Source organism: Lupinus angustifolius, chromosome LG04 (genome assembly GCF_001865875.1).
Source record: "Lupinus angustifolius cultivar Tanjil chromosome LG04, LupAngTanjil_v1.0, whole genome shotgun sequence".
Lineage (NCBI taxonomy): Eukaryota > Viridiplantae > Streptophyta > Magnoliopsida > Fabales > Fabaceae > Lupinus > Lupinus angustifolius.
The window spans coordinates 16769287-16783774 of NC_032012.1; the positions used below are offsets into that span (position 1 = coordinate 16769287).

The 14488-nt window shown below is 36.5% G+C and overlaps 1 protein-coding gene across 1 annotated transcript; it reads left to right on the forward strand.

Moving 5' to 3' along the window:
• Positions 1381-3987, forward strand: LOC109346034 (pentatricopeptide repeat-containing protein At4g14170-like). Its single transcript, XM_019585384.1, has one exon. The coding sequence runs from the start codon at positions 1440-1442 to the stop codon at positions 3858-3860; it is 2421 nt and encodes an 806-aa protein (XP_019440929.1). The 5' UTR covers positions 1381-1439; the 3' UTR covers positions 3861-3987.

The following is a 14488-nucleotide window of genomic DNA, read 5'->3' on the forward strand; positions in this document are numbered from 1 at the left end:
GGTGGACTAACATGGATTATAGTTTTGAAACTTGTGGACTGAAATGGTAACAAATTTCTTAGGAGGTACTCACGAAAACATGAAGGATCCAAATAGGTGTTTATTCTTTAAAAAATATCATGAAAAAGAGCTATGCCATATGCAATAAGATGTTGGTTTACTAATATAAGACCCCACTAAATCCTTAAAATGACCAAAATATCAAAATATCAATTAAATGACACATGAAAGATTCATTGTTTAGGGATATAGTGTTAGCTATAAAATGGGATGACATGTTATGTCCCAAAAAGTATATTACTCCATGTGTCACTCACTTGTGATTGATCAATAAAATACTTAATTATTAAATTTTTAACTTTAATACATTTTTTCAACTAATTATAAGTGAGTGACAAATGGAGTGGTACACATTTTGAGATAGAAGATATATTCTCTAAAAAAGAGTAAAAGAATAAACACCTATTTGGTTCCTGCATGTAGTGTTATTAGGACCAGATCGGACAGTCCGACTGGTCTGACCATCGCACGCCACCACAAATGGTCACGTCTTGGCTAGTAGACCGTCCACCTTATAGATTCGTTTCTGACCGTTTCAAATCTAGTCCAACTGGGTAGGACCAGGTTAACTCAGTGAGGTAGACCGAGCGGGCTAACCACCATTTATAAAACCTAAAACCTAAAATCAAAATAATAATGAGACACTGAGTAGTAGCACACACCATAAATAAAAAACGCAACCACAACAATGGTGGACAAGTGTTGCACACCATCGCCTTTACCATACTGTCGCAGAGGAGTGTTGTCATCGCCACCATCGCAGGGTAGTGCCATCGCCACCATTGTTAGTCACACTCCACCATTGCAGGGTAATGCCGAACTACTTCAGTTGTCTTATTGTCTGGTTTTATGGCTGTATACATTTAGTTAATTTCAAAATTTGTCAATGTCGCTTAAGTTATGTGATTTTATGGTTGTTTAATATATATTTAGCTAATTTCAAATTTTGCCATATTTTGAGTTGTCTAGTTTTATACTTTTATGGTTGTTTTAAATTTTTAATATACATTTAGCTAATTTCAGATCTAGCCACAGTGTCATTTTGCTCATGTCTAATTTGGCCTTTTTTTATATACATGCATCTTTAATTTTAGATATGACATTATCTATAATTATATATGATATTACAATAATGTCCGATTCAACCGAATGATCTAACCAGTTAGAGTAGTTAAAATCTATACATTATCTTTTCTAATTTGATGTGCAACTCGGATTCATAATAGTAGATGCATGCTCATTTCATACAACTAACACTAACACTCTGTTTTTATTCTTACGGTTGAAGAGATAGAGAAAACAGAGTCTAGTTCTTAGTAAAACACAAAACATAACCACCTTGTTGATCTTGTCATGCAAACAAACATCATCAATCTTCCATGCTATTACCATCATTATTCCATTTTCTCAAGAAACATTCTCTTCCCAAACTCAACAAAACCCACTTCTTCACTTCTTCTTCTTCTTCTCCCTCTTCCAATAACACTCACCAATTCCCAAATCTTCTCAAACTCTCTTCCCTTTCCATTACTCTCTCCCAAATCAAACAAATTCACGCCTCCGCCATTCTCAATGGCCTCCTCCCTCGCAGTGTCTCCCTCTGCGCCTCCCTCCTCCTCCGTTACTCCTCCTTCCAACCACCACCTTTCCTTCTCTTCCTCCACACCCTCCCTTTTTCCGATACCCCTTTCTTGTGGAACACCCTTATACGTTCTTACTCCATTGCACGTGTCAATGATAACTTCACTACTTATAATACCATGCTACGTTCTGGTGTCATGCCTGATGATCATACATACCCTTTTGTTCTTAAGGCTTGTTCTGATTTTTTGATGGTGGAGAAGGGAGTTGAGGTTCATGGGGCTGTTTTTAAACTTGGGTTTGATAGGGATGTGTTTGTTGGGAATACCCTTTTGTTGTTTTATTCCAATTGTGGCGGGTTTGTTGATGCTGTTAAGGTGTTTGATGAAATGTTTGAGAGAGATAAGGTGTCGTGGAATAGCGTTATTGGTTTGTGTTCTCTCCGTGGGTTTTATGAGGACGCGGTTGGGTTTTTTAGAGAGATGTTGGTTGTGGGGTGGCCGGATTTGGTTACGGTTGTTAGTGTGTTGCCGGTTTGTGCGGAGACTGGAGATGAGGTGATGGCGAGGAGTGTGCATTGTTATGCTTTGAAGGTTGGTTTGTTGGGCCATGTGAAGACCGGGAATGCGTTGGTTGATGTTTATGGGAAATGTGGGAATGTGGTGGCTTCGAAGCATGTTTTTGATGAAATGGATGTCAGAAATGAGGTTTCTTGGAATTCGATTATCACAAGTGTTTCGTTTAGAGGGCTATACATCGATGCTTTGGATGAATTTAGCTTGATGATTGATGCAGGAATGAAACCAAACTCCGTCACCATTTCTAGTATTCTACCTGTATTTGGAGAATTAGGACTTTTTAGGTTGGGGATGGAAGTCCATGGGTTTAGCATAAGGACGGGTATTGATTCAGACATTTTTGTTGCTAACTCATTGATAGATATGTATGCAAAATCAGGATCTTCAAATGTAGCGTCCACCATATTCAACAAAATGCAAGATAGAAACATTGTGTCTTGGAATGCCATGGTTGCAAATTTTGCTCAAAATAGGCTTGAGTTTGCAGCTGTAGAATTAGTGAGGCAAATGCAAGCTCATGGAGAAACCCCGAACGCTGTAACCTTCACAAATGTTCTTCCAGCATGTGCAAGATCGGGTTTCCTGCGTATTGGAAAAGAAATTCATGCCAGGATAATTCGGGCAGGATGTGCCTTTGATTTGTTCATCTCTAATGCTCTGACAGACATGTATTCCAAATGTGGAAGCTTAAATCATGCCCAAAATGTATTCGATAATTCTGCCAGGGATGAAGTTTCCTACAATATACTAATTTTAGGCTATTCTCAAACAAGTGACTGCGCAGAGTCTCTAAATTTGTTTTCGGAAATGAGACTTTCTGGCATGATACCGGATATTGTTTCATTCATGGGAGTCATATCTGCTTGTGCAAATCTGGCTTCCATAAAGCAAGGCAGAGAGATTCATGGTCTGCTTGTAAGAAAGCATTTTCACACTCGTCTTTTTGCAGCAAATTCACTCTTGGATTTGTATACCAAATGTGGTCGAATTGATCTAGCTACTAAGGTATTTGACCATATCCAAGACAGGGATGTGGCCTCTTGGAATACTATGATTTTGGGCTACGGCATGATCGGTGAATTGGACACAGCAATAAACCTTTTTGAAGCAATGGAGGAAGACGGCATGGAGTATGATTCAGTTTCATTTGTTGCAGTTTTATCAGCATGTAGTCATGGAGGGCTAATTCAGAAGGGGATGAGATACTTCAAGAAAATGCAAGATCTTAACATTGAGCCAACCAATATGCACTATGCCTGTATGGTTGATCTTCTTGGAAGGGCCGGTCTCTTGGAAGAAGCTGCAAGCCTTATTAGAGGCCTCTCTTTTGTACCTGATGCTAATATATGGGGTGCAATGCTCGGAGCATGCCGGATATATGGGAATGTCGAATTAGGCCACTGGGCCGCTGAGCATCTTTTTAAATTAAAGCCTCAGCACTGCGGGTACTATATTCTGCTTTCAAACATGTATGCCGAAGCTGAAAGATGGGATGAGGCAAACAGAGTCAGGGAATTGATGAAGTCGAGGGGAGCCAAGAAAAATCCGGGTTATAGTTGGGTTCAAATTGGAGACCAAATGCATGCATTTCTAGTTGGTGAAAAAATAGATAGCTTGGATACTGACTTTATTCTATCATAATGCTGTTGAATCTATAATGTAGTGATATAAGGCCCCACTGGATCCTGAAGTTGACCATAAGGTTAAAGGTTCGATTTATGAGAGCTACACTTGTTAGGATAAGCAATTACGTACCTCGAAAGGGATTAGTTCCTTATCGATAAGGTGAGGGGATATCATTAGTTATATTAAAAAGAAAGCTCTCCAGTTTGTTTTTAAGGGGAGCATGAGGGTATCATCTAGAGGATTATACAGTAAGGCATTTCTAGTTGTGTGATCTAACTGGATTTTTTATTTTTTGTATTATTATTTTGTTAACCATATTGTAACATTCTTTGGTACAATAAGATTTTTTTTGTTTGAAGACATTTATTGATTAAATAATGTGATGAAGTTTGTTAAGATTTGAGGTAATTGAAGTTTTGCTGGAAGGAATTATTGGTTTGACTTGTGTTAATTTCATGATTAAGATAGAATTGCTTTATCTCAAATAATCACAATAAGTTGAGCTAGTTGAGTCTCCATTGAAGCCTTCTCCTTAGTGCTGCATATCTTTGTTTAGAAGTCAATATTTACATTGTGTTTACACCTAGGCAACGTTCTTTTGAAGCTCCTTCCCTGTAGTTTTTATGAGAAAAAAGAAACTTCCATTTTATGAATTTTTTGTGGATGTGTCTGGAAAATATTAGTGATCAATGAATCTTCCTGGTTAGTATTTGAGCTTGTGTTGAACTGACATTTCCTATTTTAGTTAATATCTTTGATAAGTTTCAATAAGTTCTGACATATGCTCCTAAGCTTTCTCAATGATAGCTTTCTCTCTTATGATGCAAAACTCGTTTCATATTGTAGCTTGCATCTACTCATACCCTATTGATATTCTTGTTAATTTTGAACTAGGATTCAAGTTTAGGTGAGAATAAAGAACTTAAAGGTGAAGGTTGTAATCCTGATCAAGAGGCTAAATATGCTTCAAACCAAGATTCTCACAAGCACTAGCATTGGGTGTGATTCATCTAGGCAATCATTCTCAAAGTTGTCAAGTTATGAGCACTGTAAAAGGAAAGGAAATGTTCAAGAATATGAAAAGAAACTAAAGCCTCCAATTCTTGATGACTTGAAGGAATTCATAGGTTAATTGGAGAAGGAACAATTTGATTAAATCATGGTTATGCTTCAAAATCTATCTGATTGAATGATGGCTATGCTCTTGCCTAGAAATCTATTTTTTTTCCTTTTTTTGTTGTAAATTATTTTGAACATTTGATTAGACTTAATGTATTTTTTTCTAGATGAAAAGATGATATACTAATATTACCTTTTAAAAAGTTGGAGAATTAAGAGAAATTAAATGAATATATTATACTTGTTTATATATGTTTGTCTTACGATAGTTATTTAATATTTGTCATATATAATAAATTGTAGCTATTTAATAAGCTAACTTGCTAGCATACACATTCTATGAATCTCATAAATAAAATGTGCTGCTTATATTTGTAATGAGAAACATTTTGAAAAATATTTCTTAGTGCTTAGTCTTATGGGAGTCTAGTATCTCTCTAGAAATTATGTCTATCAAATTTAATTTAATTTCTGCCAGTATTAAAAAGGGAGAATGTTGAAATAATAGTGATTTTAGTTTTCAAGTGAAAAAACTTTCTTTAAGTAACTTATTAATCTCTTGCTTTTTGCATAATAATTTAATGGTTAACAAATAATTAAATTTGGGAATAAAATTATATTTGTATTTATCTATACGTAATCTTTTTATATATGAAATTTTTAATAGATGAATTGTTTTTTTCAAATCACATCTAATACTCTACATGAATAACATTTATTTTGAGAGATTAAGTCAAACATGTTTAATGACTAACATCATCCAATGAGTTATTGTATCTAGTGAAAAATTTGTCCAATGATATGTGAGCAAATTCAAGTCACATGTGTATAAAACAAAGTGTGTGTAACAAATGTGTCCAATGACCATCAAGCCCAATAATATTAACCGTATCATTTTCAATCTTGTATACAAAAGTCTATTCCTCCAATCATTTGAACTCAAATAATTGATATAGACATTTATTATGAACGATTAATGTCTCAACTATTAAGTACATTTTTCGCTGTAAGAGAAACTTTGAGCATCTACAATGGGGAACAATATTTTCATTCTTATTTGGGTCTCACACATTATTTTATAATTTATTACAATTCCTCATAAAATAAGAACAACATCTACTTTTTCCCCACAATGGCAAACATTATTCTTATTCTTATTTAGGTCCTACAACCTATCTAAACTTTTATATTTTACAATAAATATAGCAAAATATTAAGAACAATTACTTATTTATTAATAAATTAAAAATGGTTGTAATTTGTTATAAATATTAGAAATCAATTTAAATAAAAAAATATTATTTTGTTGTTGACATACATGTAATCGGTGGAATTTTCGTTCAAGGAAGACAAATTGGGGTTCTTCGATTTATTTTTTTTAATTTTCTTTTCTGCAAAATTTAATTTTTTGTAATGATTCTAGATGTTTTCATGTTTTTGGATATGTTTATGCTTGTATTTATTCCTATATTATGTATTTTCATTGTCATTCTCTCTTAATAATGAGTGTTCTTATTTAGTCACTTTTGTTCTTATTTAAGAACAAAATGCAAGGAATAGGAAGAGCACAGTGGAGAACAGAATAAGAATGTTCTTATTTTGTTAAGAACAACCACTATGGATGTTCGTAGTATTCTTCAAAAGGTAAATGTTCTCTAACAAAACTTGTAGACGAATCTGCGTACACAACAAAATAATTAGAAAGTGATGTGAATATTGCATGAAGCTTTTATTTAAAGTCCGAAGTTATGATCAAAGACAAAAAAACCTAGATACATCAAGAAGAATAGTTCAAATACAAAATATCCAACATATTAAATGTGAAATCAAACATGGTTTTAAGACACAACGGATTCTAACATTACATTCTTCTCGATATCATGACTCAACAGAACTCCTTGTATTATGTTTACTCTAAACCAAACTTTTTTAAGATCTTTGGAATATCTTTAAAGATATTGTAGTTTGCTTATACAAGAAAGTGAGTCATATAAGAACAAATGACGTGAGAAACATACAATAACATGAGTAAAGATTAGAAAAGAAATATTGAAAGAATTATTGTTGTATAAAAGTTTTATTTGTATAGAATTAGAGCTTTAATATATTTTGTAATATATTTTGTAGTGGGTAAGTTAAGCTAAGAGATTAAAAAAAATTTAGAGTTTTTTTTAGTGAGTTTTAAGTCTAGTGATCTTATAACTTCACATTCTCACCTAGTAAAAGATCAAACACAAAAGTCTATTTGAGAGTACATGGCCTATAGAAGTTTGATATTTTAAAAATATTTAGAAAAGTATAGAGCCGAGAGAGACTTGATAATTAAAAAAATATTTAAGGGTTTGATTGAGAGTTAAATTTTGGAGAAGAAGAGAGGGAAATGGAAGGATTGTGAGCTTTCTTACAAATGTATTTCATGGCTCACAAGTATTTCATTTTCATTTATTCCCTCCAAAATCTAACTTCCAAATAAACCATAATTGTTAGAGGGTTGAGAAGTTTGGTATAGAAAAACTATATGTCATGAGAGGTGTTAAAATATTTAGAACAATTTGGGAAATAGTGAAAAATAGTTAAATGAGAAAGGAGTGTAACTCACCTTTAAAATTGGAATGTCCTTCTTTTTCTCACTTTCTCTCCTTCTTCAACCTCCCATGCCCTCATTCCGTTCTCAAACTCCAAATCCTTCACTTTCCCATATTAAACCACTCTCCCCATAAAACCTAGCTTATAATATTATATTTATGTATTGTTGGTGTGAAGATTTTACGCAATCAATGTATTATCCATTATTCATTTATATTACTTTTTATTTAAGAGTCAATAATGATGAAATATGAATGATAATGATAATGTAATGTCACTGGAAAAATCTCTTACACTATTAATGCATATATCTTTTTCTTTGGATATAGTTACATTTAGGACATGCATAGCATTACATTTTAGGACACTTTTCTATTTCGAATAATATTTTGCATAACATATTGCATAACATTTTCACACATTATTAACTTTCAAATCTTGACTATATGTTGCATGTGTTTAAATGATGACTGATTAGGAACCCCTGTTGTCACCGGTGATAAAAAATTAAACGATAGGCATAGACTTTGGCAACATTGAGGAAAAAGTTTGGCATAAAAATCTATTAATATGTTTTGAACTACTAAATGTGAGAATTTGATTCTAACTGTGAAAGTAAACCAACTTTTTTAATCAGCGGTGCTTTAATGGTATCTCATCATTCTATTGGTAAAAAACTAATTTCTTTTGGGGCGTGAGACTAACTTTTTTAAAAAGTGTCGCTTTCACAAATCAAAACCTTAATATTTTAATTATTCTATGAATTTAGTAGGATCTTACACCACCAAATCAAGGTTTCATACTTTTATACTCTATAACTTGTCATGATCCTAATTCAAAATTGACAAATGCTTGAAAATGATTAAAGCACTTAGGAATATGTTTTTATGGTGTTAAACAATTTGATAAACTATTTGTTGGGAATTCTTCCTAATTGATGTGGAAGCAAAATCTGTGAATCTTGGTAGATGAATCATTGAGTACATTCAATGATGACTATTCCAAAGTCTTAGAATTATTCTTTGATTCTTGAAAATTTTGAAGTCTAACTTCGAAAGTTGGAGTAACACTTTTCAATGTGTCTTGAAAGCATGACAACAATTTAGTTCTCCACTATGTCTTTATGATGAAGCTTTCCTCCCCTTCACTGTATAAAGGAGACTTGTGAGGAAGAGATGTACAAGGAAATGTGAAAGAACAACATAGAGAGAAAGTGAAAAAGTTTATATCCAATTAGTGTGATACTTGTATTCCTAGTGAGATACTTGAGAGAGTTTGTATATCTATCCTTTTTGGGTGAGATTGGGTGTTATCCTTTTAGTAAGAGAGAGTTAAATATTGTAATCCTACTTTCTATAGTGGAGATATTTTTTGGACTAGGTCCAGTGGTTGTTTCCTTTTCACATTGAGGGGATTTTCCATGTTAAAATTCTCAGTGTTATTCTTGTACTCTTCTCTATTTTCTTTGTCCACTTGCTGCTTCTACAAGTGCACATTTTGTATCACACAAATTAGGAAAATTGATTCTAAATTTCCCAACATTTTTCGTACTACCAATGGTATCCCATCATCCTATGGGTAAAGAACTAATATCTTTCAAGGCATGAGACTGCCTTTCCCAAAAAGTGTCGCTCTAAGGAATCAAACCCTTAACATTTTGGTTATTCTCATGATCTATTAGGACCTTACACCACTAAACCACCACATTGTTAATTTCATACTTTTATACTGTATAACTTGTCATGATACTAATTCAAAATTGACAAATGCTTGCATGCCCGAAAATGATTGAATCACTTAGGAATATGTTTTTACGGCGTTAAACAATTTGATAAACACATTTTCCAATAGCTATCCACATTGATCCTAAGTTATACATTTTCTTTGTTATTCGCAAATTATAATGGCTCATATTTTGGTACATTACAATGAATAGTTGAAGCAATTGGAAAAGGGAAATATAAAAGGGAATTCAAAAATTCAAAATGTTTTGTAAAGATTGATACTTTATCTCTTCCAAAATCAAGAAAAAGGTATACGTGCACAAATACATCAATGTGTACCTAGTGTCGGGAATAAACTATATCAATGTTATAGAACCGAGTAAACCAATTGGGAAATTGATTTTATGCAATTCCATTTTATAATTTGGTTGCTTACATAATCCTTGATGTTCTTTTATGTTGATCGGATATGGTCGGAATCGAGTACCCGATTGAGTAACAGAAGTTAAGAGCCTTGGTCAGAATGTTGCTTGGACCCGTCAGGGAGGTACCTGAAAAGGTTCTCCAATGATCAAGTCAGTACGTGAGTTTAGAGAGAGAATGACAGTAAATAAGAGAGAAGTGAGAACATGAAGTAATGAATGAGGGGAATGAGAATTAATTGATACTTCATGTGTGAGGGTCTCCTATTCATAAAGTTTGGAAGTGGTTGTTTCCTTTTCACATTGAGGGGATTTTCCATGTTAAAATTCTCAGTGTTATTCTTGTACTCTTCTCTATTTTCTTTGTCCACTTGCTGCTTCTACAAGTGCACATTTTGTATCACACAAATTAGGAAAATTGATTCTAAATTTCCCAACATTTTTCGTACTACCAATGGTATCCCATCATCCTATGGGTAAAGAACTAATATCTTTCAAGGCATGAGACTGCCTTTCCCAAAAAGTGTCGCTCTAAGGAATCAAACCCTTAACATTTTGGTTATTCTCATGATCTATTAGGACCTTACACCACTAAACCACCACATTGTTAATTTCATACTTTTATACTGTATAACTTGTCATGATACTAATTCAAAATTGACAAATGCTTGCATGCCCGAAAATGATTGAATCACTTAGGAATATGTTTTTACGGCGTTAAACAATTTGATAAACACATTTTCCAATAGCTATCCACATTGATCCTAAGTTATACATTTTCTTTGTTATTCGCAAATTATAATGGCTCATATTTTGGTACATTACAATGAATAGTTGAAGCAATTGGAAAAGGGAAATATAAAAGGGAATTCAAAAATTCAAAATGTTTTGTAAAGATTGATACTTTATCTCTTCCAAAATCAAGAAAAAGGTATACGTGCACAAATACATCAATGTGTACCTAGTGTCGGGAATAAACTATATCAATGTTATAGAACCGAGTAAACCAATTGGGAAATTGATTTTATGCAATTCCATTTTATAATTTGGTTGCTTACATAATCCTTGATGTTCTTTTATGTTGATCGGATATGGTCGGAATCGAGTACCCGATTGAGTAACAGAAGTTAAGAGCCTTGGTCAGAATGTTGCTTGGACCCGTCAGGGAGGTACCTGAAAAGGTTCTCCAATGATCAAGTCAGTACGTGAGTTTAGAGAGAGAATGACAGTAAATAAGAGAGAAGTGAGAACATGAAGTAATGAATGAGGGGAATGAGAATTAATTGATACTTCATGTGTGAGGGTCTCCTATTCATAAAGTTTGGAGTGGCTGATGTGGCGTCCGACCATTGGCTAGTACTTGGTGGGTACGGCAGGAGTATGTCGGGCTGTCCTTAACCACCCTATAGGTTTGCTATTGTCGGCCTGTCGGGGAAGGTGGGGGCAAGCGGCGTGGCAGGTGGAATGTCAGTGTCACATTAATGGCGAGACAGATACGCATTAATGGTGAGTCAGATATGCATTAATGGTGAGTCAGAGACATTAATGACAATTGCAGTGAGCTCGGCCCACCCTTGGTGAGTGAACGAGAGATGTTCAATTTGGTTGTGCGTCTAGGACGAGCTCAGAATAGCCCAGATTTATCCGGGGTAGAACAATTACCCCCAATCTATTAGGGCGATCGGAAGTGGGGCGGGCTGGTAGACTCAAAGTGTTCCGGATTAGTAGGCTCGGGTAGCCTCTAGGTGCTGGGTAGGTCATTATGGCTATCTGTCCTCGATCGACACGTGAAGGATTGGCAACTTTTTTTCTGGAGGCATCGGGTGCCCAACCGACACATCTATTCATTTCAAATCTCCTACTTTGGTTTTTGGGTCACTATTGGATCGCTCTTGAGTGATTTTGAATGGGCGGATGTGCCCTTGGGTTGGGATTCAGGGAAGATCTAGGTCTAGGCCCTTCCCTATAAATAAGGGTCTTTCGCTTCACCCTTCATTGCCTTGCTTCTTCGTGAAATCCTCTTGTCGAGCTTGCATCGTTTCCTGAATCTAGACAAGCAAACTTTTTTTTCTTCCAAAACCTTCACTTCAAATACTTGGTAATATCTCCTCTCTTTTCTTTATTTATTTTCTTTCTATGACCGGTGAGGGTCTAGCTCCAATGAGGTGGAGGTTTTCCACTTTCCTGGAATGGGGGAATCCATCAGAAGTCCGCCAAGTCCTTCAGCTTTTCATATGATCAACTGGACGCTTAGGAGCGGGAGGTGGTGGATGAGTTGACTTTTGAGGAGAGCCACCTTAAAGAGGGGGGTTCTGAGATCCCAAAAAGGCGAGGTTTGACTCAACTACCAGCCCTGAACTTCCCCGAGGGGAAGTTGCTCCGCTTGCTGAGTTGGAGGATGTTCTCTCTATCCACTCAAAACCTTCGGTCATCGTCATCCCTACTCCTGCAGCAGCTCATTCGATTGATCTAACCGAGGAGGTTGCTCTGCCTGTTGGCACTCCTATTGCCTGTTCGGAGGATCCTGGCGAGGGAAAAGGCTCCTAGCATAAGAAAAGGGAAAACCCCTGCCAAGCCTTCCTATCTTTACAAGATCCTAGAGGCAATTGAGATTGGGTTGCTCAACCCATGGGTTGTTGAGTCCATGGAGTGCATGCTTGTGGCAGAGTTATTGAGGAAAGTATGGGAAGTCGGGGTCCTGACTTCCTTCGTGGCCAAGTACTTCGAGGGCGAGGGGGTATTGGCCACCTGCATTGGGAGGAGGCCCTAGCCAAACTTCAAGAGAAGCATTCAGTCGAGCTGCATGAGCTGGAGATAAACAAGCTAATGCCCTGAAATATCTAAAGGGGCAGAATCTGACGGCCGGTGAGAAGCTATCAGCGATCTCACTCCAACTCAAGAACGCTCGGGAGGCGACCTTGCAGGCTTAGGAGAACATGAGGGTTTCTCAAAGATAATTGGGTACATTGGGTGACCGCCTGGGGTGGGCCGAGGAGGAAAAGAGAGAACTTGGTGCCAAGTTGAGGCTACTGGAGGAGCGGGAAGAAACGACCATAGTTGGTCTTGCCCAATTGACCGAGGAGCTGGCCCAACTAAAGGCGTCCTATCTGAACCTGAAGGATGAAGTTATCATGGCAGCTAACACTGGGAAGTACAATGCTTTTGCCCAGGTCCGTTTAGTTCTTCCGGAGGCTGACTAGTCTTGGACGAGGATTGATGCTAGGGTTACTCCTAAGGGAGAGCTAGTCAGCGACGAGGATGATGGTCTGGTGAAGCTTCCCGTTCCAACTAGGGGTAGTGGGGGTCTTAGTTGAATTTGTATCTCTTGTTTATGATGTAATTGGTCGGATTAAATCTCACCCCCTTTATGAATGAAAAGTCTATTTTCCATCTTGCATTGTCTATACCTTATAATTTTATCTTCTTCATTAACCGAAACATATTAAAGATAATTGGTTATCCCCCAAAGCATCGAGAAAGGCCTAAGTGGCTAACACCTGAATTCCCGCAAATTAATCAAAGTAAAGGTTAGACAATTCTCAAGTGATGATTATCTGGATTTCCATAAATGAACCGAATAACAAAGCTGAATAATCCTTAAGTGATGACTGCCCAGATTGCCATAGATGAACTAGATAATCAGACTGAATAATCCTTAAGTGATGACTGCCCGGATTTCCATAAATGAACTGAATAAAAAAGCTAAATAATCCTTAAGTGATGACTGTCGGGATTGCCATAAATGAACTAGATAATCAGACTTAATTATCCTTAAGTGACGACTGCCCAGATTTCCATAAATGATTTGAATAATCAGACTGAATAATTCCTAATTAATGACTGCCTGAATGGCGTTTGTCTAGCGTTTTTAAATGAGATGGGCCAAATAAGTCGCAAATAGTTGATGTCCTACTGTATAGGATTCAGGGTATAGACTATATTCGGATTTAGACCGTTGTAACAATTCAAGGGGACTGGGTCCATGTTTGAGGTTTACGTTCAGATTGCCATCAAAGGGGGACGAGCCCACGCCTTTGAGGGGTGGGTGATTGGAGTCTAAAGGGACTTGGTCCTCGCTTGGGTTTTAAGTTCAGGCTGCCGTGAAAGGGGGCAGCCCCACGCATTTGAGGGGTGAATGATTGGAGATCAAAAGGACTTGGTCCTCACTTGGGTTTTAAGTTCAGGTTGCCGTAAAAGGGGGATGGGCCCACACCTTTGAGGGGTGAATGATTAGAGACCAAGGGGACTTGGTCTCCACTTGGATTTTAAGTTCAGCCCGCTATCAAAGGGAGGTGGGCTCATGCCTTTGAGGGGTGAATGATTAGAGACTAAGGGGACTTGGTGCTCACTTTGGTTTTAAGGTAGTGATCGCCCCGTCCGGGGCTTGCCATGAAACATCTGAATAATACCTCGTTAACATATAAGTTGTACTTGGTTACATAAGTTGACCGGTCACTAAATGGACCAACATATATAATTTAAATATTTTTAGCAAAGTATTGTTGCAGGTTCATTGCATTCCAAGTGCGGGGGATTTCCATTCCTACCAAATCTTCGAGTTTGTAGGGGCCTTTACCGACCTTGCCTATTACCCGATAAGGTCCTTCTCAATTTAGTGCTAGCTTCCCTTTGGCTCTGCCAATGTCTGCTCTTGGAGGACCAGACTGTCGGTTTCAAAGTCTCTAGGGACCATAGTAGCGTTGTACTTATCGGCAGTTTGTCTCTTGATGGTGGTTTCTCTAATCTTGGCTCAAACCCTTTTTTATTCTATCCAATCTAGATGGTGACTTAA

Coding starts and splice junctions, on each gene's coding strand:
- LOC109346034 (XM_019585384.1), top strand. CDS start 1,440: ATGCTATTACCATCATTATTCCATTTTCTCAAGAAACATTCTCTTCCC.